At 39.3% G+C, this 20100-nt stretch overlaps 1 protein-coding gene across 3 annotated transcripts in view; it reads left to right on the forward strand.

Moving 5' to 3' along the window:
* Window positions 1-20100, forward strand: part of gabra3 (gamma-aminobutyric acid type A receptor subunit alpha3) — a 177023-nt gene that overhangs the window by 29745 nt on the left and 127178 nt on the right. For 2 of the 3 annotated variants that reach the window (XM_032532709.1, XM_032532711.1), the window contains exon 2: window positions 9281-9388. In XM_032532709.1, the coding sequence (XP_032388600.1) occupies window positions 9303-9388 (86 nt within the window). In that variant the 5' untranslated portion in view covers window positions 9281-9302. The remainder of the gene's footprint in view (window positions 1-9280; window positions 9389-20100) is intronic. The other variant, XM_032532710.1, reaches the window with a different exon arrangement.

Here is a 20100-nt window from a genome sequence, read left to right on the forward strand (position 1 = left end):
AATTACAATCAGCAGTATCCAAATTTATCTGGAAAGGCAAACGGCCACAACTTAAGAGGTCTCCTTCACAGACGAGGAGAGAGGATGGTGGTCTTTCAGTTCCCGACTTTAAACATTATTTATGGTCCTTTGTGTTAAGACCCCTCCTCACTTGGTTTAGTCCAGATGTGTCTGTCTGCTGCTCTTTGCCAATATTTCAAACAAACAGTGCCAGCTACGGTTTGGCGTCATTATCTCTCATCTTATCAAAACTTGGAGATTAGGTGAAACATACTGCCCAATAGCTTGTAACTGGCACAGCTTTTCCCCGATATTCAATAATACAGCACTCCTGATTGGTGGGAGGCCGATAACAGCTCCACAGTGGGAACAAAAAGAAGTTCATTGTCTAAAAGAGATTTTTGGTGATGCTGGCTTGTTACCTTTTTCTGGCTTACAAACTGCATTCGGTCTGCAACGTTCCTCTTTTTTCTTTTACCTTCAGTTAAGGTTGGCACTCAAGGCACACGGTGTCCCCTTGGCAGAGGCCTTTGCCCATCCATTGTATTCGGAAATTATTTACTGTGCAGCCTAAAAAATGTGGTGTGGTATGGTATCCAGGCTTTATCAGTTCTTGGTGATATCTGGCTGCTCTACCCTTCCTATTGAGAGGATCTGGGCATGCGATTGTCCAGACCCCGCTCTGGACTGGCATAATGTGTTGTCTAACATTCCAGAAGTATCTCGCAATCCCGATCATCAGCAGATTCACTACAATTTCATACATAGGACATATCTCACCCCCATGGAAATGCATCATATGAAAATAATAATAATAACAACCTTTATAATATAATATAAACCCTTTATGCACTTTCTGCCCAATAAAAGCACAAGGTACATTTCTTCATATGTTCTGGGAGTGAGAGTTCTCCTGTTGGTCAGTTCTGGAACAAGGCTGCATCCAAATTTTCCACCTTGATTGAGTGTGCCTGTTACTGTCAACGTTTTGGTTATGAATGACCTGTCGACCTTTCAGCTTTCTAAAGCTCAAAAACGTGCCGTGTTTGATGGATTTACAGCTGCTAAGAGGATGATTGCAACCCGTTGGAAGCCACTTCAGGACTTATCGGTTCGTTCTTCTTTTCTTTTTTCGGATGTCACGTACATGGAACTCTACGGCTCATGTGGGTGGAGCCCCGGGGAAGACTTTCGAGACTTGGCACAGCATGCTGAGTCCTTGGAGGCAATGCTGTAGCCTTTTCTTTTGTTTGCATGTGTGTTTGGTCTCTTGTCTTGTGTCTGTTTCTGCATGTGTTGTTTTGTCTCCCTCCCTTCCCGTTTTTCCTCTCTGTGATTTTGTAGCCCTGGGACGCGTTCCTATGCCCCAGTGTGTTGTGTGTAACTGTTCGTGAATGTCATGTTTGCATTTTTTTTCTGAATATAAAAATAAAAATTTGATAAAAAAAGAAAAGAAATGTAGATTCAGCAGTAGAGAATTACCCAGCTGTGCTCCATGTGTGCAAACTGCTTAACTTGGTAAGCATAATAGATCTTAGCATTTTGACAGGTGAGAACTGTTGACTGTTATAACAATTCTATCCTTACTTTTACATACGAAAGGGAAAATAATTATATAATAAACAGATTATACAGGCTAGGGAACAGTCTTTTATGAAGCCATTCCCAGAGCAGCTGTTATTGTTTCATCACTCGTCCCTGGTCTGCTGTTGTTCCGCATAGAAGGAGTTTAAGCCCCTGGAAGCCTTGCCTTGTATCAAGTCACATTCACTCTCACATGCATTGCATTGTCACCACCACATTCTTGTGCTAGCCGTTTACTTTCGGAAAAGGTTTGGGCTCCTTGTGAACATCAAATTACAAAATGTTTAAGGGCTGTGACAGCGTTTTGCTTTTAAGCACTTTGGCCTCATTTTGGAAACCAGATTTTTGTTCTTCCCTCTCTACTGTCGGGGTAATTTACGCACACAGCATGAAAAGTCCAAATCTATCTCCATCTGGTATATTTTTTATTAATTTCTTAATGCAAATGAACAACCTCAGTGAATTTTAGGATGTCATACTGTTCTCCACCCTTGGAAACGTGCAGTAAAAGGAGAGTAAGCTCTTTACAAGTAGATCTTGGCGATACCAAAAGGAGAAACTTAATTCCTTAGATTTCTGCCAAGTTTAGCCCGTATAAAAACATCCATCAAGCCACTTCTCCTTAAATTCAGATTAGATCAAATATGTTAAGCTTTGATTAAACAGGACTATCAGGGCCACTTGGGCTGTTTTATTCTACAGTTTTATAGTTCCTTACAGCAGATGCGAACAGTATACTTATACTGAACAGTAGTCAGTCGAAGCTGGGCACAGCAAGACTACATTGACAGCATGAAATGGATCTTTCTTCTCCCCTCTTAATATTGTCATATGGTGATGTGTTCATAATGGATCCACTGTGCTCATTACATGTCTGTGAGGAAAAACCCTAAATCTTGACAAATTATCACTGGTGTAACATAATAGTCATGGGCCCCAGTGGAGACAGTTTTGCCCAGCAGCCTGATACATTGATCATTTGGCCGTGATGAGGCCTAATGATCATAATGACGCTCATGCCCACGGTCCCAAAACAAAGATAAAAATTGTCCTCGCTCATTATGTCCACCTGTGTTCTGTGTGCTGGCCGTTGTGCATCTCTTATCATCGACTACACCCTCCACGTCCCAAATAGGTCATTGGAACTTATTTTGGATGTTATTTGACACTATTGATTATATCAAAGTAGATATTGTTGCTACTTTCATACAATTGAACTGTTAATGTTTAACTTTTAACTTTATTTTTTCCTCTGAGGGCAATTAGTTTTACAGCAAGGCATACAATACTTGGAAAAACAAAAATACAGTAAAGAAGGAGGTGGGGAGTATCAGTAAGCTTAAGACCAACAATAGTCACTAGTGACCCACCTCCACATTCCATAGTGTACAAAGCACAGCATCAATAACATCTTTAAAAAATTTGGCATAAGAATGACCAAATAAATACCACTTAGGGCTGAGCAATATATCGATAGTATGCCGATATTGTGATATGAGACTAGATATCGTCTTAGATTTTGGATTTTGTAATATCGTTATAGGGTAAATGTTGCATTTTCCTGGTTTTAAAGGCTGCATTATAATAAAAAGATGTCATTTTATGAACTTACCAGACTGTTCTAGTTGCCAATCTACATTTTTGATAATTATCAAAAAATCTAATTGTGTTAATATTTCGTGAAAGCACCAATAGTCAACACTACAATATTGACATTAAAAGGAGAATCCCAGTCGATTTCAACGTGTAGCTATGTTGTTGTTGTTTTTTAACCCTCATGTTGTCCTCGGGTCAAAAATGGGCCTTTAAAATAAGATGAAATTGTCAACATTAGAAATATCAAATAACAACATCTAAACATGCTCAAAATGTCAATACCAGTGCCTACCCATGTGCAGTGTACGTGTAGGTATGGATTAATCACTTTTATGCCTTTCTGTCACATCTACTGCAGTCAGACTCACTGACTCACTATGTTCACTTGGAAGGAATAACTGCACATGGCTAGGCACTGGTAATGACATTTTGAGCATGTTTAGAGGCTAAAAACACGTTACTAAAAAACTAAAAACTTGCCCTATTTAAGCCTGTTGGTTGCAAAATCTATCAGGAGGATAACTCAGTGTAGGCAGCAGCGATTGTTTTCATTTGTCTCGCTACTGAGAGCACTACACATTAAAAATACAGAGTTGCATGTTGAAATTGACCGGGAATCTCTGAGGTATTTGGTCAAGAATATTGTCTGATTGATCTGATTTTCTCCATAATCGCCCAGCTCTAATACTAATACACACAATAAAGTGTATAGTGACCAGACACGTTGAACACATGATCAACACCTCTGTCATCATAACACAATTGTCCTCATCAGCGGCATTGACGACATCATCAACACAAACAACATCATATCATCAACTAAATGACACACTCCCCTGACCTGGGATCAGAAGTGAAATGGCCGTGGGGATGAAGGAGTGCTTGTACCTGTTACTCTTAACAGCAAAGAATCGGAACCTATAGCCAGAAGGCAAAATCTGAAATTCAGAGTATGGAGAGTATAGGGGGCAGGCACTGTCAGATAGCATGGCTTCAGCCAAAGGTTAAACTGTCAGTGGTTTGGTGAAGTTTGTCTTCTATTGACTGGTTGAATTACAGACTGCAAAGATCACTGGTAGATGCTCAGAGCACGACTGTCACATCAAACCAAATGTGACAGGATTTAGGGCTATTTTTAGTGAACAGCCACTTGGATTACATGGATATAGAACAGCGGCCTAAATTCAACAATTACTGCAGTCGACAGTGTTTATTGGCTGTTGAGGGCCACAATTTCTTTTGGGTGTTAGCTGTTCCTTGACATATTGAGTTTATAACTGCACCAGTGGGATTAATTTGCATAGAAAACGTACCATGAACTTTATAATGTGAGAGTTTGATTACCAGTTTCCTTAAGGTCATGATTGACTGCCAAACTATAAAAATAACTAAACCGAATTGTTCCCAGTTGACGTATTTGTAGGAGGAAACTAGGTCCCGCCATTTCTTATTTTACCACTTATCATCAACAAATCACTCAGCATTGTCATCCAGGCAGATTATTCAGCTAATTTGCATCAGAGGCATTTATAGCCTTTTAATTCTGTCAAATGTAATCACATTGGAAAAAACTGACAGTAGAATGGAAAACAATTGTTAGAAGAGTGGAAATAGAGAGTGCTTTAGCACAACTGTCACCTTAGGCAAGCTATTTTTAATTTACCAACAAAAGCACCATGTCTTTTTTCCCTTCCTTCATATTCTCTGTTTCAACGACAATTGAAGCTCCAGGGACCGCTGAGCCCCTCGTTTGCGTGACAGGTATTGGTAAATCGGGTGCAGAATTGTAGACAGCGGCCGGCCGGCAGCCAGTCTTTTAATGCCTGTTTGTCTTGTTCGTATGGAAATAATTTGTTGACACTTGTAAGAGTGCTGTCTAGTAAGATTTCTGGAGGATTTTTCACTGCAGCTCTAATTGGTGCTTGTGTTTAAGTAGCCAGCTACACAAACAACAGAGATCCTGTAGTAGAAATGGGATAGACGATGGAGTTTACGGGCTGACTAATGAGAATAATTAAATATTCCCTTTTTTCTTTACTCCTTTGAAACTTTACTTTTTGGTTTGTTGTTATTATAAAAGTCTACCAGCATATGTTTGGGGTCTCTTTAATGAGAACTCATCCTACCTTTTAACTACTACACACTATAATGAATATCATTGGTGAAACACTGTGTTATGACTGAACCTCAAGGCATGGAGGAATCAAAGTGTTTAAGAGATTTATTCATCCAGGATATTCAAAGCCTTAAAGATGACACATTTGCAAAGATGATCCTCACGTGAGTGGAAGTGGCTTAAATAGATGGCACTATGTCAGGAAATTAACACTTTTTCAGACGGGCATTATAAGATAAGGTAGTAATACCTCCAGAGGGCATCCTGTAGTTTTTAAAGGGAGCATAAAATGTTTCATAAATAACAATCCAGAAATTGTTTTAACACAAACCCGGTTTGCAAAATGTACCGAGAGAAAAGAAAGAGGGGAAATGAGGTTGAAAACAACGATGCTATAATATGATATGCGCTAAATAAAAAAAGTCTAAGAAGTCAGCTGTCTACCAGCATGTCAAGAAACAAAAGAGTTTTATTTTGACAGTCCGGCTTGACATCTGTTGAAAGGGAAATAAGGGGCTGAAATAAGGAAAAGTAACATTTGAGCTAATTTGCATGAACTGTACTCTGTTTAATTGGCAACATTTGCTATTTTCTGTGGCTGCTCAAGTAACTCAGATTTGGGTGAGTGCATGTAAAATAACCTGGATAATCTCATATTCTGGTTATAGTTTGGATTATCTGACTTACTTGAAAATGTTTGCACATTTTCTCAGCCAAAACAAGGACTGTTCATAACAGAGGATAAATGGGTGGCTGCTTTATTTATGGAAACAAGGACACAAAATATTTTGCATCAATAACAGATCATGGCTCTTGGATTTACGAAGCAGAGCATCAATGTACATTGTTTCGTGTCAAATCCCCTGTAAATGCATTGATTGAAATGGACGACATGTTTACTACATTATTTAAAAACCGGTAATAGAAAAAGTTATTGCTGATTTACAGTATATATGCTTGGTCAGTCCTCGTAAATGACGGAACACATTTTATGAGAACATTTCGGAACCAAGTATGTACCTATCGGCCAATTATCTATTAGGAATAATGGATATCAATTCTTGATATCAGGTTATTGTCAAAACAGTATGGCAGTTTTAGCCTCAGGTCTTCTGGGCTTGATTTATTCCTCATCAAACCATTGTTTATTGCAGTTTTATGGAATTCCAGCAGTCCACAGCTGTTAAATCTGACGCACAATGAGGCTAGTGATGATGCTAAATGCCACAAGCAGTGAACTCAAAGTATCTTTGGGTTACACACTGCAAAGAAATCCGCTGCTTGCTCACACATAAGTAGTTTGGAAATGATTGGCTGGTTAGTTAGAGTAGGGCTGTACGACTAATCGGTACAAAATTGCGGTCTGGATTCAGGCACGTACACATTCATTTATGAAGGACAACAATACTGCCATATTTGCTTTAGAGAGTTGCATATTTAGAATGAGTGTGTATCATGTGTCCCTGCTGCAGAATGCACTCCAAGGCTGACAGACTCTTCCTGAATGTGTTATTTCTTTCCCCAAGAGTGTTCCGCATAGTTCCGCCCTACAATGCTATGATTGGCTTGTACTAATGGTAACCATTCTCTAACTCTTTGTCCTAACATTAACCGCGTCCAACCTCGACATGTTGTCGTTTGTAGCCAATGACTGTACGGGAGGGCAGGACAAGGCGAAACACTTCCTGAACTTACCACTTGCAAGAAAGCAATCAAATTAGCCACAGCCTGTGAATTCAGGCCGGGTCACTTCAAAGAGTGTCCGGTCTTTGGTCCTGGTTACATGGGAGGCTGACACAAGCCTAGCATGTAGCTTTTCTAATGTCCACTAACCACTAACATTATTGTAAATGTATGTTAGCTCTATTATAGATAATGTTATATGTAGAATGTATTTGGCTTCACACCGTCTGGCTATGTTTGTGGGGGGACAACCTCGGCTCGGCTACGCTCAGTGTTGTTGCATTAAAGTGAGATGGAGCCAGAGTTGACTGTCGCAAACATTTTAGGAGTATACGGCGCATTAACGGCTAGGCATGCGTTGCCCTTAATGTAATGTAGGCTGTACAAAAACACAATGACAAACACTGATTATGTAGCTAATTAAAAGAACAATTTCCTTAGAAAAACTATCATACATGAATGCAAATGTACAGTTCTGTTAGGTTTAAAGGTCAATTGCCTGTTGGAAGATCCTAAATGTTATTCCATCTATGGCGCAAATTATTAAAAACTGTTCTTGAAAGCAAAATTTACGTTTAGTGTGAAACTTTTTAGTGCGGTCCGAAAAAAATAAATACCATGAATTCTACCAGCGTAAAGACTAGATGTGGATCTGTACTTCACTTGGTGCTCAGTTGCAATCAATAGTACATAAGACAGTTTGTTTGAAGTCAGATCATCCCAAACATAATAAAAGGACGGTCACAGGTTGGACCGTAGCAGTATCAGTGCAGTGTCCTATTTCAACACCTGAAGTGTATCTTTACATCCACTCATTTGTTTACTCGGCCTGTAATGATCGGTGCTCCACAGGGGCACCGAGAACACAGACTCCTCCGAAGAAAGTGTTTGATCTTCTCTCTGTACGGTGGCAAACAAGGGGGGGCTGAGTCACACAAAAAGCACAATGAAAGCCTTTTAAGTATGACACAGCTGCAGCACATGGAACTGCTGTACGTCAGTCATTCAACAACATTTGGCTTCCTTTCCCTCACCTTCCTGGTGGTTTTTCTGGCTGCATTCATGTATTTTTAATGAGCGGTCATTTATTTGGTCTGTAAATTGCCAGACTGCAACCGCCTTGTGATAATTACCAATAATTACGGTGTTAGAAATGCAGTCGCTGTGCAACATCTATCAGTGGAGTTTTAAGGAAGTAGGGAACTGTACTGCTGTATAATGGGTTTATTCCAGCGTTTTATATCATGCATTATCCTGGTAGAGACCAGTACATCTGGTTTATGGGCTACTCAATATCGACGCCATCTCTCATGATTACTGAGGGTCCTGTGGGTGGAAATAGAGAGACCCAAGCACTCACAATGAGTAATGTATTCTGTTTAATTTGGTTCAAGGATATAGGTTATTGGATGTATTCATTTGGATATGGACTGGATTATTTAGGCCCACTTCTGTGATGTTAAAAGTTAACGGTATAGGTTGATAAATTTTGGACTGCCCAAAACTTGATTGGTGAGGGGAGAGAGTGTTGTACCTTATGCTTTACTTTTTTATATATTCATGAAAAAATTGCAACACCCTCCCTTCTAATGTCTCAAAATAGTATTACAACTCCTTTAACCCCAAAAACTTAAAGGAAGAGCATAAATAAAACAGCATGAATGAAAGATGATTATTAATTAGCAATTGCCAAGGACCCAACTAATGTTACTACATATGAACTAGAACTGATGTGTGTGTGTGTGTGTGTGTGTGAAAGACATCCATGGACTAAAGAAACCGTGTGTGCATATAATATTAGTAATGTTCCAAACTGAAACAGACACAGTCAACCTGTCTCTTTTCTACACTGATTAGTAAGCAAAGTGGCAACATAGGATGCTGAATTTGCTTTATATTATAAACACCCCCACCATGTTTCTGAAGGTCTCGTAAATCATTGTATGATTTATGTCACTTACTAAAAGAAAGACTTACAATGTCTGACAGCCACATGCTTTTAGGCATAAAAATGTCAGTATCAGTTTGCAACAAAGCACACACCATCAATCACATGTATCAAAAGTATAAACCAGTGAGGAGCAGGTGGGTTAAGTGGGGGTAGCGTACTATAATAGAGGCTCAAATGAATGTTGAGAAATATATTTTAATAATTCGCCAACCATTTGACGTCCATCATGTCCATTCTGCATTTACCTTTTAAGCTATGAACATGTTTACATTGTTTTCCAAAGTCAATAATGTACTGTCATGTGATGCTGTATGACATCATCTCCCTCTCACTCTTCTGTCCTTCCTACAGGAGTCCTCTGTTTGAACCAATATGGCTGCTGCACACTGGAAGCCTAAATCACTGGACTTGGGCTGGTGGATCATTCTCCTGCTCCTCAACCTCCTTCCCGAAGCCAGGTACAACAACATATTGTATATTGCGAAGTGAATTATAAATTAAAATTGGAATTACAAAGAGCGCAGTTAATACTGGATGGCACTGAAGGCCCATGTAGTTTCCCTTTGGGGATCAATAAAGTATAAAGTATTTATGTATCATGCTAACTGTTCACACTGGGTGCTACCCTCACAGTCAATCAGCTAATCCCAATCCCAATATTGTACCTCTCAGTCTCCCTCTGTTTGCTATTTAACTTCTTCCTTAACCATTTCATCCCCCAACACTGTCCCTCCAGTTAATGTTCTGGTGATGCATTTAGCATTATACCTTTATTAAACCGTCTCACTGGTCCAGCAGACATTGTAATCTAACCAACACCATGAGATGCCAAAGATCATCTTCTAGAAAAAGCAAAGTTTTGTTTTTATTATTATTATTATTATTATTACACAGTGAGTTGGTCTCAGCTGTGGCTGTCAGTTTGGCAAATGAAATAACCAGACCTCTATAATGATGTTGACAAAATAAACCCCGGAGGACTGCCTGGGAAAACCTTAAGCATTGAATTAATAAGGAAAGAATATTCTTTTTTTTTTTTTTACCTTGCAGCCTCGGTAGATAGTTTTTGCACTCAACAACCCTCTGACCTTCACATTTTTGGGTGAGGACTAAAATAGAATCATGAGATCTTGTCCTAAGTTGGGCCTGAAAAAGAACAAACCTAAAGAGAGCTCATCCTCTTATCTAAATGTAGCTTGGGCTCTCCTCTGCACCGGTCTGAATCTCACTGACTGGTGAATTAATTTGCATGGTGCAGCACACCACAGCCATGATTGGCCGTTCACAGCATTTTCACTCCTGCATCTTGTGCACATTTTTTCAGTTTGTGTGCCGGAGTCAGCAAAAATAAATAAAGAAAGAAAGAAACTCAGGCATGTCTAGAAGTCCTTCTAACCCCACTTCTTGTAATTTCAAACGAAGAGATTGCACAGGTTGTCATGTTAGCATTGTTGATCAGGTGAGATGTTACGGCAGGGAGACGCGGCGGAGCGTAAATCCCTTTAAGATTTTGCACGCTAGGAAAAGCTCATCGAACCTGGAAGAAAGCAGGCTAGGGAGAGAACTCAGAACTGTGTGACAGGGATTAGCTCAATTTGCGTTCTCATTGTGCCACTTAGCTCTCCTGCATATTAGGAGCACACAGAGTTTGTAATCTTAGTTTTAATGACGGCCACTATTAATGATACAGCTTCCAATGTTGTGACAATAGCTTGTCTGTCTTATCTGCATGGATAAAAACAGTGTTGGTTTATTATTATAACCATGTTGGGCAGACTATAAAACGTTTTTTGTCCTTGTGTCAACGATCTCAAACATACGTCGGGAGATGATATTGAGGCCCCGACTATAGATGCATTTTCATTTCCAGATAACTACCTACTTGAGCGGTATCGTCTTTCTTCCCAGTCTATCAGTTATGTAGCCGACATAACCTTATCAGTCCTCATATCACTAACACCACCCATCGTGGACATGCTCTACATCCCAGCAGATTATTTGTGTCGCATTACGGTTTATTTCTGTGCAAATGGCAGTGATGATGCGGAGCATATTAGTTATGCCACTGCATGCAGAGCTGTCACAAGAGTGTGACTCGCTCTGAAGCCTTTTTGTAATGTTCCCTGGACACAAACCAATAAGAGCCATTAAAAAGGAGTTACATTGCAGGTGAATGATGTAAACCCTTTGAAATAATAGATTATGAATTATAATTATTTTCATGATAATGCCGCATCCTCAGAATGGGATTAGTAGGCCTAGGACTTTTCCCCCAGCAGGATGCACCTAAATGAAATAGATTATAGGTTCAATACCATTTCACTTATACTTAAATTATGAAATTAATACACTATATTGAAACTTATGCATTCAGTCTTGCAGTGCTGTTGCAGCAGCCGCTGTATTGCTTTTTTAGGAAATACATGTTTGTTTGTGGTTGTTACCACGGTGAATTGTACTTACATGGCTCCATTAATGCTGCATTTTTATAGTGGTGGTGCACACACTTAACTCTGAGTCAACCTACTCAGAGTTGATTGAACCATCTCTAATCAGCTGTTACCATCAGGGTAAATCAACTCAGAGTTCAGGGTTAGACTCGGTTTGTTAAACCTCCTTCCTGAAACAGGCTCCAGCACAGAGCCCAGACTTTAACCCCATCCAAAACCTCTGGGATGGATCCAAACGCTGACTCCGAGCCAGGCCTCATCACCGAACATCAGTAGCCCCACTGACTGGTGCTCTTGGGGTACGCAGGGAATCTCCCTGAATCCCTGCAGCCAGGTCCCAACATTTTGTGGGTTTTTCCAGTCAAGTGGAGGCTGTTGCTGTTGTAGCAGCATATTAATGTCCATGGATTTGGAATGAGGTGTAATGCTCGTGTCCACATCTGTCTAGATCAGAGGTTTTCAAACTGTGAGGAGAGTTGAAAGGGGGGGAACTTGTCTGAGAACCATCATGCTTTTACATTTTCTTCAGTATTAAAGTACTCAAGCGATGACTGTCTGTACACCCATGGGTACATTGCAAACAGGAACTGCTAATAGCTCATTCCGTGTACCTTAAAGCTATAGTGCGTACCGCATGATGAATTCTAAGTAATGACAACAAAACTGCCAATTTGCTAAAAGCAAGCATACGCTGTGGGGGAGCCCATAGTGTCAGACAAACCCCTGGACTAGATCATTTAAGGGTAAAGATATAGCTAAGATTCATATAAAATAATGTATGTTACCACATTTTCTTGCCCTAAGGGACAAACCCATCTAAACTTTTACTTTCACGTTGGCAACTACAACTAAAATTAGTTAATAGGTCATTCATATTTTCACAGTTAAAATTGTAAATGTACTGGAAGCCTGACCTTGGTTTCTGGTTTGATCATGCAGCATGAGGCAAGAAAAGAAGATTGATGATACAATGATTGGCACTAGTATTAATGATGTTAATAAATAATACGGAAAATCATTAGCTGTCATGAGAGCATGCAGGTTAATAAAGGAAATGCATCAACGTTTGACATCTTCAGGGACAGAAAATTGTCATCCCACCCTTTCCAGCAGGGCCCAAGCAGTCAATGCAATTCATTATGCATGAACCTAACACAGCATGTGACAAGGATATTCACAAATGTTAATCTTTCTGCAATTACTTGAGACATGATGTAGAGCACATATGCAAAGCCCTTGCACAGCATTCTTTAATTAACACATTTTATGGAGTTGTATTTTTTCCCCAGCAAGACATTATTCTGCTGCCTCTCTTGAGGAATCCAAACATGTACCAAAAATGGAATTTCACTAGGAAATTTGCATCTAAAAGTGAAAGCATATATTAATTGTCCATCAAAGTTCAAGTTGCTGGAGTTTGGAAATAATCCTCAGTCAGCATGCACATGCTCCCGGAATATCTGCGTATCAGCAGAGCCGTTTCTCACTGAGAACCGCCACCTCCCTGATGCCCACTGATGTTATCGGCAGCCTCCAAATCGGCTTTACTACAGTTGAGGCAGGAGACTTTCCTAATGGATTAAGGTGTAACAGACAAATCCTCTATATAAGGGTCTGTCATTCTGCACATCACCACATTTCCTTATTTCCCGCACACTAAAAGACGGGGCTGATTAAGCTTTCATTCCCACGAATCCATGTGTTACATATGAATGAGAAGGCTGTGGGGTTTTTTTCTATTCAGCAAAGGTCTTTCAATCTTTCAGCTTGCCTCACTTCCAACCACCACCTTCCCCTTCTACAATCAACACTAAACAAGTGTCGACACTCTGGCTGTCTTGTTGTCTATTTTGTTGGTAACCTATTGCCAAGCTGCTGGCTAATGTGGCACATAATCAATAGCTTTAAGGATGAGAGTGCTATATGTACACTTTGCCTATGGATTGAAGTGAAGTTGTCTAGCTCCTACTTGCTTTCTTACCCCATCTCACATGAATTATTCAAAGCATGGCCGAGAGAGGCATCACTTTGAGATGTGACCTGGTCAACAAATAACATTTTGTTTCGGTAGTGTTGTCAAGGTTAATGTGTCACAGGTCTGGACAAGGGTAATGCATTCATGGCTGAGCCACGTTGCTGATTGAAGGACCAGGCAAATGGTTTCTACTTAGAGACCAAAGAGAAGAAAGTCAAACATCCACAAGGTGTTACTAATGATAAATCACAAATGATCAGTGAATATATGCCTCCTGCTTTAGTTTACAACACAACAACAGTTACATGTATTACATTATTATGACACATTCTAATGAGTATTGTATCGTTTCACCCACCAGCATTGCTAGCGAGGTCCACAGTGGACTCAAAGCCATCTTCTTGGTGGAGATCATGGGCCTAGAGTGGGTAGACCGGTCAAGTGTGCATTCAATTCATGGACAACATTGTTTAATAGCATGCACACACAATTAGTGCAAGTACAGTAGGTCAAAGTGATACCAGACACTAGCTTTGTAAGATCTAATGGATGCTTAAAATGAATGTCCAACCTTCACCTTGGTTTTCACTTAAAAAGAAGTGGTTTAGATAAAAGGGTAAACATTGATTGCTTTAACCATTTTAATTGTTCATTTTTGTCTAGTGGAGTGTCTGTGGCCCTGTATCTCAGCTATTTGTTTAAGTATGATCTCAAGTGAAAGATGACCAAAATCATATAAAAATAATATTCATTAAAAAAGGGACTCAAAAAAAACCTTAGTGGTCCCCTAATACTGTATCTGAAGTCTCTTTTATATAGACCTTAGTGGTCCCTAATACTGTATCTGAAGTCTCTTTTATATAGACCTTAGTGGTCCCTAATACTGTATCTGAAGTCTCTTTTATATAGACCTTAGTGGTCCCCTAATACTGTATCTGAAGTCTTTTATATAGACCTTAGTGGTCCCCTAATACTGTATCTGAAGTCTCTTTTATATACACCTTAGTGGTCCCCTAATACTGTATCTGAAGTCTCTTTTATATAGACCTTAGTGGTCCCCTAATACTGTATCTGAAGTCTCTTTAATATAGACCTTAGGGGTCCCCTTATACTGAATGCGAAGTCTCTTTCCCAAAATCCAGCCTTGGTGCAGAATTACAGTCACTAGTTCCACAATGAGCTTTCTTTAGTATGTGCCATTTCTGTTTCTGTAGCTTTTGAGGGGGGGCTTGATTAATATATGTTAATATTCTTTTCACAGGCTTGGTTTCTTGGAAAACACGCAAACTAGCTGTAAACAACTAGATAAATAATTGCTAGTAGTAAAAGTATTGTCATGTGAAACAAGTGTTCTCCTATAATCACATCCTTTAAAATGTCATTGATCTGTGCACTAATTACGTTTGAGCTTCAGTCAATCCTCTATTGATACGGTGAGCATCTGGCCAATGATCTTCAAAGTAACCAATTAGCGGACAACCCCAACAGGCATGAATCGAGCTGAAGCTGGATTGGATTTCCCAGAAGGTGTCTGCACAGCTGCACATTGGACACTTTGTCCTAGAAATACACAAATGTTGTATGCCAAATGTCTGATGCCCCTCAGAGTGGACCCTCAAGATATTACCAACCCATGAAATTAGTTAGATTACATTGGTTTTGTTTGGTTTTTGTTCTAACATTGTTCATGCCGTATCTTCTGTATGATGTATTTATGTTGTTTATTTCCTTTTTATTCTTTGAGGAAATGGCACAGACCCACTTTCCATGGAGGATTGTTGTTAAGAAACACAATCAGTAAAAAATTAAGTAAAGTACATCCGATATCTTTCAGCAACAGCAACATCCAAATCCGACTGCTTCTGAAATTGTGTCCGAGGTAACGCTATGGATACGAGGTCCATTCAATATAGATTAAAATCCTTACACCTAACTGTGTCTTTGAAGATGTTGCACAGAACAGGTAGAGTGTAGGTGTACAATTAAACAAGGTAAAAAATATCTACTTTCTGGCTGCTTTATAGAGGCATCTAAGTTTTGAATAGGGTTATTTTATAGAGTTATATACGTACAGTATAACACTTCTGTGTTGCTGCCAGCAAATCTAATTTTTTTTATTAAAATAATAATTGCAAACTCCTTTCCTATTGTTGGAAACTCAAAGCAGGTGAGCAGTTTCTTGTAATGCTGACTGCAGGATTGTTTTCTGCTGCTCAAGGGTCATTGCTTTGTTTTCTGAACGAATACTTGAACCTGGTCAAAGATCATGTCATGGACAAAAAAAAAAATGTTGAATCCTAAAATAGAAAGACACAGAAGCTGTTCAGACTTCTTTGGCAGTTTATGAAAAAGCCATTTACAAACATAAACTCTGGATGGTTTTACTGCCCTGTGTGTTAAACCAGTGGCAGTAACACATATTCATGTCATGTCATCATAACGGTTCATTAGATTCATTACACAGGTTTTGCGACAGTTACACTTGGCACTTAAAGTCATCGACCAAGGACAAAAGATGATGCAGCAGGCATAAAATCTGGGAGCTAGTGCCGCTTCTGTTGTAGTGTTGGGTGCAGCCCAGTTATTAGCCTCAGACGACTACTTTTCTTTTATGGATCACTATAAAAATGACTAACAACTGTACAAATTGTCAGGATAAACTGTTTTGTACAGTATACAGCATTATTTTCAAGTGTGTTTATACACACTTAACTCTTCAAGCTGTTCAGTAGGAAGCCATCGTCCCTGAGGCGTACTAATGAAGAAGACTTGACTAATAGGTATCAGCTGTGCTGCTGTTAGATTGCACTGGGACAGCACTTCCTTCACAGCTTTTGTTGTGCCTGTGCTCTACCACCTTCCTCTGGGGTGTCACAAGTGGCAGTGTGATGTGCGCCAACGAGTTGTCATGTAGGTGGCTTGCCTCGAGATGCATTGTGGGCAATGTTGGCGGCAGGTTTTGAAATGTAAGAAGAATGTATAGAACCTAAACAATGATATTTGTGGTTGTGCTGCATCAATTGATACTTTGTCATGTCAATGTTACAAGAGGAATGTTGTAATTGGTGGAGAACTATCCTAATGTTGTCTAGTACTTTTTATTGATTAGTTATTGTGTTTAATTGAATTAATACTTAATGGCCAACTCTTATGAACTGATTCTATATTTGAAATATTTTTAAAATCATTAATTTATTTGTTCTATGCAATAAACTGAATAATGTTAACATTATTACTAACAGTTTGGCCTGTTGGTTGGTGAAAACAAGTAATTTTTAGACGTCATCTTCGGGTTTAGAAAATTAGGAGGGGAATTTTCTGACATTTTATAGAGAAAAGAAAAAAAATTAAAATTATTTAATTCTAAAAAAACATTGCTAGCTTTAATTTCGATACTGTACATTCCCATCACATGAGTAGGTCACTCCAATACCATGTACTAATCACTTTCTCCCACCAAATATCAAATATGTTATTTCATCATGAATAAGCTGATTTTTAGCAAACATAACAGCTTTATTTACCTCATGTTAAAGAAAGACTCCATTATGTTGAGTCTATCCCATGACTTGGTCTGAGTGCTGTAGTCGTGGCGCTGTGCGTATGGAAGGTCATCTGAATGTCCTTAATGTCGCAGTGTGGTTGCCGTGCTCCATGGACTGCTGTGACTGACACAGGTTGCCACCGACAGGCTTTTACTGCAGAGGCTATTCTGGCAGCACCTCAATGAATGAAGGATCCAAATTGTTATATCAAATGTGTAAACTGGGAAATATTTACTATGAAAAGGTGCATATTTACCCTCCTATCACTGTCAAAAATTGCATACATTTATTGTAGTACAGCATACCTGTCAGTAGCATGCACTAGTTTAACTGAATAAGTAACATTACTGTACGTCTCCTTATGGGTTGGAAATAGTCATTTCAGCTTGAGTCGGCCAAATAAAGAGAGAAATCAAGTTGAAAGGAACACAGCGATCAGAGATGAGGAGAGAGAACATGTGTTACTGAGATAGAAAACGATGAAAGCCAAACACTGCTTTCAAGCGTACAAATAATCAGAAAGAGGAGCTCAAATATTTTCAGCTTCTTGTTCCACGGCGGACCAAATGATATGACTGGCCAGCCAGATGGGGATGCATATGTTGGCTGTAAACCCTGCCAGACCCTGTTGTATGTGTCCTTTACCTGTGGTTTTATGATCACTAAATCAAAGCAATTTAAGCAGTATAAAAGAAAAAAAATACACCTACTCCCTGATGGGGAATTGCATTGAGTGCGGTGTGGCCTGTGTTGCCAGGATTTATGTGGAAACTCAGCACAGTCCTATTTGATTTGTTGGTTTCTGTTTGTCCCCCCCCCCCCCGTAATAACGCTGTAAACCTTGGACAGTGTAACGAGATTATGAATTAAAAAAGGCAGAATTTTAGATGCAAGGTTACCAGCTCCAGAGTATTTATTTTAGCTTCCCTAAGGCTTTATGATAAATTATTTACTTTAACCAGATATGTCTGACTTTGAGATCCAGGAAGATTTATTTACAACTCCAACATGAAGTTAACCGTAAAGTTGTATTTGACATTACGTGTGAAGCTGGATGTGGTTCTGAAATATAAGCAAATAATAATGCACATTAATAAGCATCTGACTTACTATGAACATTATTTACCAAAACTAAATGTTAACCCTTGTATTGTCCTTTTCCCACGTTTTAAATCAGAAATATGGATATCTTTCAACCAAATTGCCCAAAAATAACAGTGATGATTCCATCCAACATTCTTCAGGTAATTATTTGGGTGTTTTAATCTTATAGCTTTTTTTTTTTTTTACAGTTTCAAAAGAGTATCTGGACTAAACTTTGACATATACCCATCTGTGATCCACTCAACATCCTAGTCAAAATCAGTTATAATTTCTGCATTTTTAAATAAAACGTATGCCTAATTTCATACAAATTGTGGTTTGTCGACCATGAATTCCAAGAATAAGTGTAAAACCTAGCATTAAACCAGCTCAAATTTAAAAAAAAGCGCCAAAAGCATGGAAAAAGTGACAAATAAATCAGAAAAACTGACAAAAACATTGGAAAAGGAAAAAAAATTATTCACTTTTAAATTTTAACCTGGAAGGACAAGTTCAGGGTTAACGGGAAGACAACACATGGGTTATAGCCACCAGCATATAACATGAAACAATACTGAGAATTACATTCATTTCTCTGTAGTAATTAACATAAATGTAACATATTGCTTAGTAACACAAATTGAGAATAAGCCACATGCACATTCATAACGGAGCAAACAGTGTAATACACCTTACTACACTACATTCTAATACTACACTAATACTACTAATTAATACAAATACTACACTTCCCCATCGTAGCAGAACACTTATTGAAGATAACGAGGCAGTAAAACCCATGACAGTTTGGCAAGCTACAGAATAGTTTTAACTTACGTTCTGGGCTACACCCACATCCCTTCAACAATACCGAAAACGGGTAGGAATGACAACATGCTGCTACTTTCTGTCCCCTGCTCCTGTCTGAGCGCAGAGCGCCTGCGCGGCAGCTTCATGAGCCTCGGTTGAAGCTGTGAAGGATTAAACACAGGGTTTTCTACACCATGGTAATCCACCGCGGTAATAACAATATTTTAAATAAAAAGAACAATTGTTACACTCAACATTTTTACCATAGTTTACCGTTACACCAGTAATTGTTACGTCCCTAGCAATGGCCAATGGGGAAACACACACACACACACATTGTCATCACCCTCCCTCAAACCAATGATGTAAATTCATCATTCACTCAGCGACTAAGCTTTGCGTTCCAAGGCCTGGCCCTCGCCGTGTGGATGGGTCCAGCCAATGATAACCACGTATTTAGTGTCAAGTTTTACAGCCCTTCATAGCATGGAGAGCTAAGGAGCATGCTTCCAGTTATAAATGATCTCTGCATTGCTGCTGATACAGGTGATTAAGCTTTTGTAATCCCTGTAGATATCAGTGCTGCATGTGACAGCAAGAGCTGGGGCTTTCTTCCAAAAGCGCCTGGGAAAGTAGGTTGGTGTCAGAAACGTTGATATCACACGTTTCAGATCATATCTTTATGTTAGATAATTTCCTGCTGCTGTAGGCAGACTGATGTCCTATCCAGCATATTTCATTTGTGGTTCTGTATTCCAAAAATATCTTTCCTCTTGCAAAATATATGTCCTTGATTCACAGTTATGTGATTTTTTTTTTTTAAATAGATGTGATACTTTAAATGAATGCTTATTAAATTAATTGCAGTAAAACCTTGCTGTGAATTCCTTTTCATTTTGTCATGGCAGTGAATTAATGCCAGTTAAAGATCAAGGACAACAGAGAGGCAAAAACTGTTAAAATCCAAGATCAAATAAGGCAGAGGGTTTTACAGCGATGGATTGGGGAATTGAGGCTGTGTGTGGGAGGAAAAGACAGGGTGAATGTGTACTGAATGGAAAGAGGAACACAGTGCTAGAAAGGATCGAGCAGTGTTGTTTAGCCAAGGACAAGAATATGTACCCAGTGATACTGGAGGATCGCTGGATCAAGTCCCCGTACGGACCGAAATACGGAATGTGGATTGGTAGCTGGAGAGATGCCACTTCACCTCCTGGGCACTGCCAGGCGCCCTTGAGCAAAGCACCATATCCCTCCCCCAACCGCTGATGGCGCTGGTCCAGCACTGGCAGCCCACTCACTCTGAC

Source organism: Etheostoma spectabile, chromosome 13 (assembly GCF_008692095.1).
Source record: "Etheostoma spectabile isolate EspeVRDwgs_2016 chromosome 13, UIUC_Espe_1.0, whole genome shotgun sequence".
Classification (NCBI taxonomy): Eukaryota; Metazoa; Chordata; class Actinopteri; order Perciformes; family Percidae; genus Etheostoma; species Etheostoma spectabile.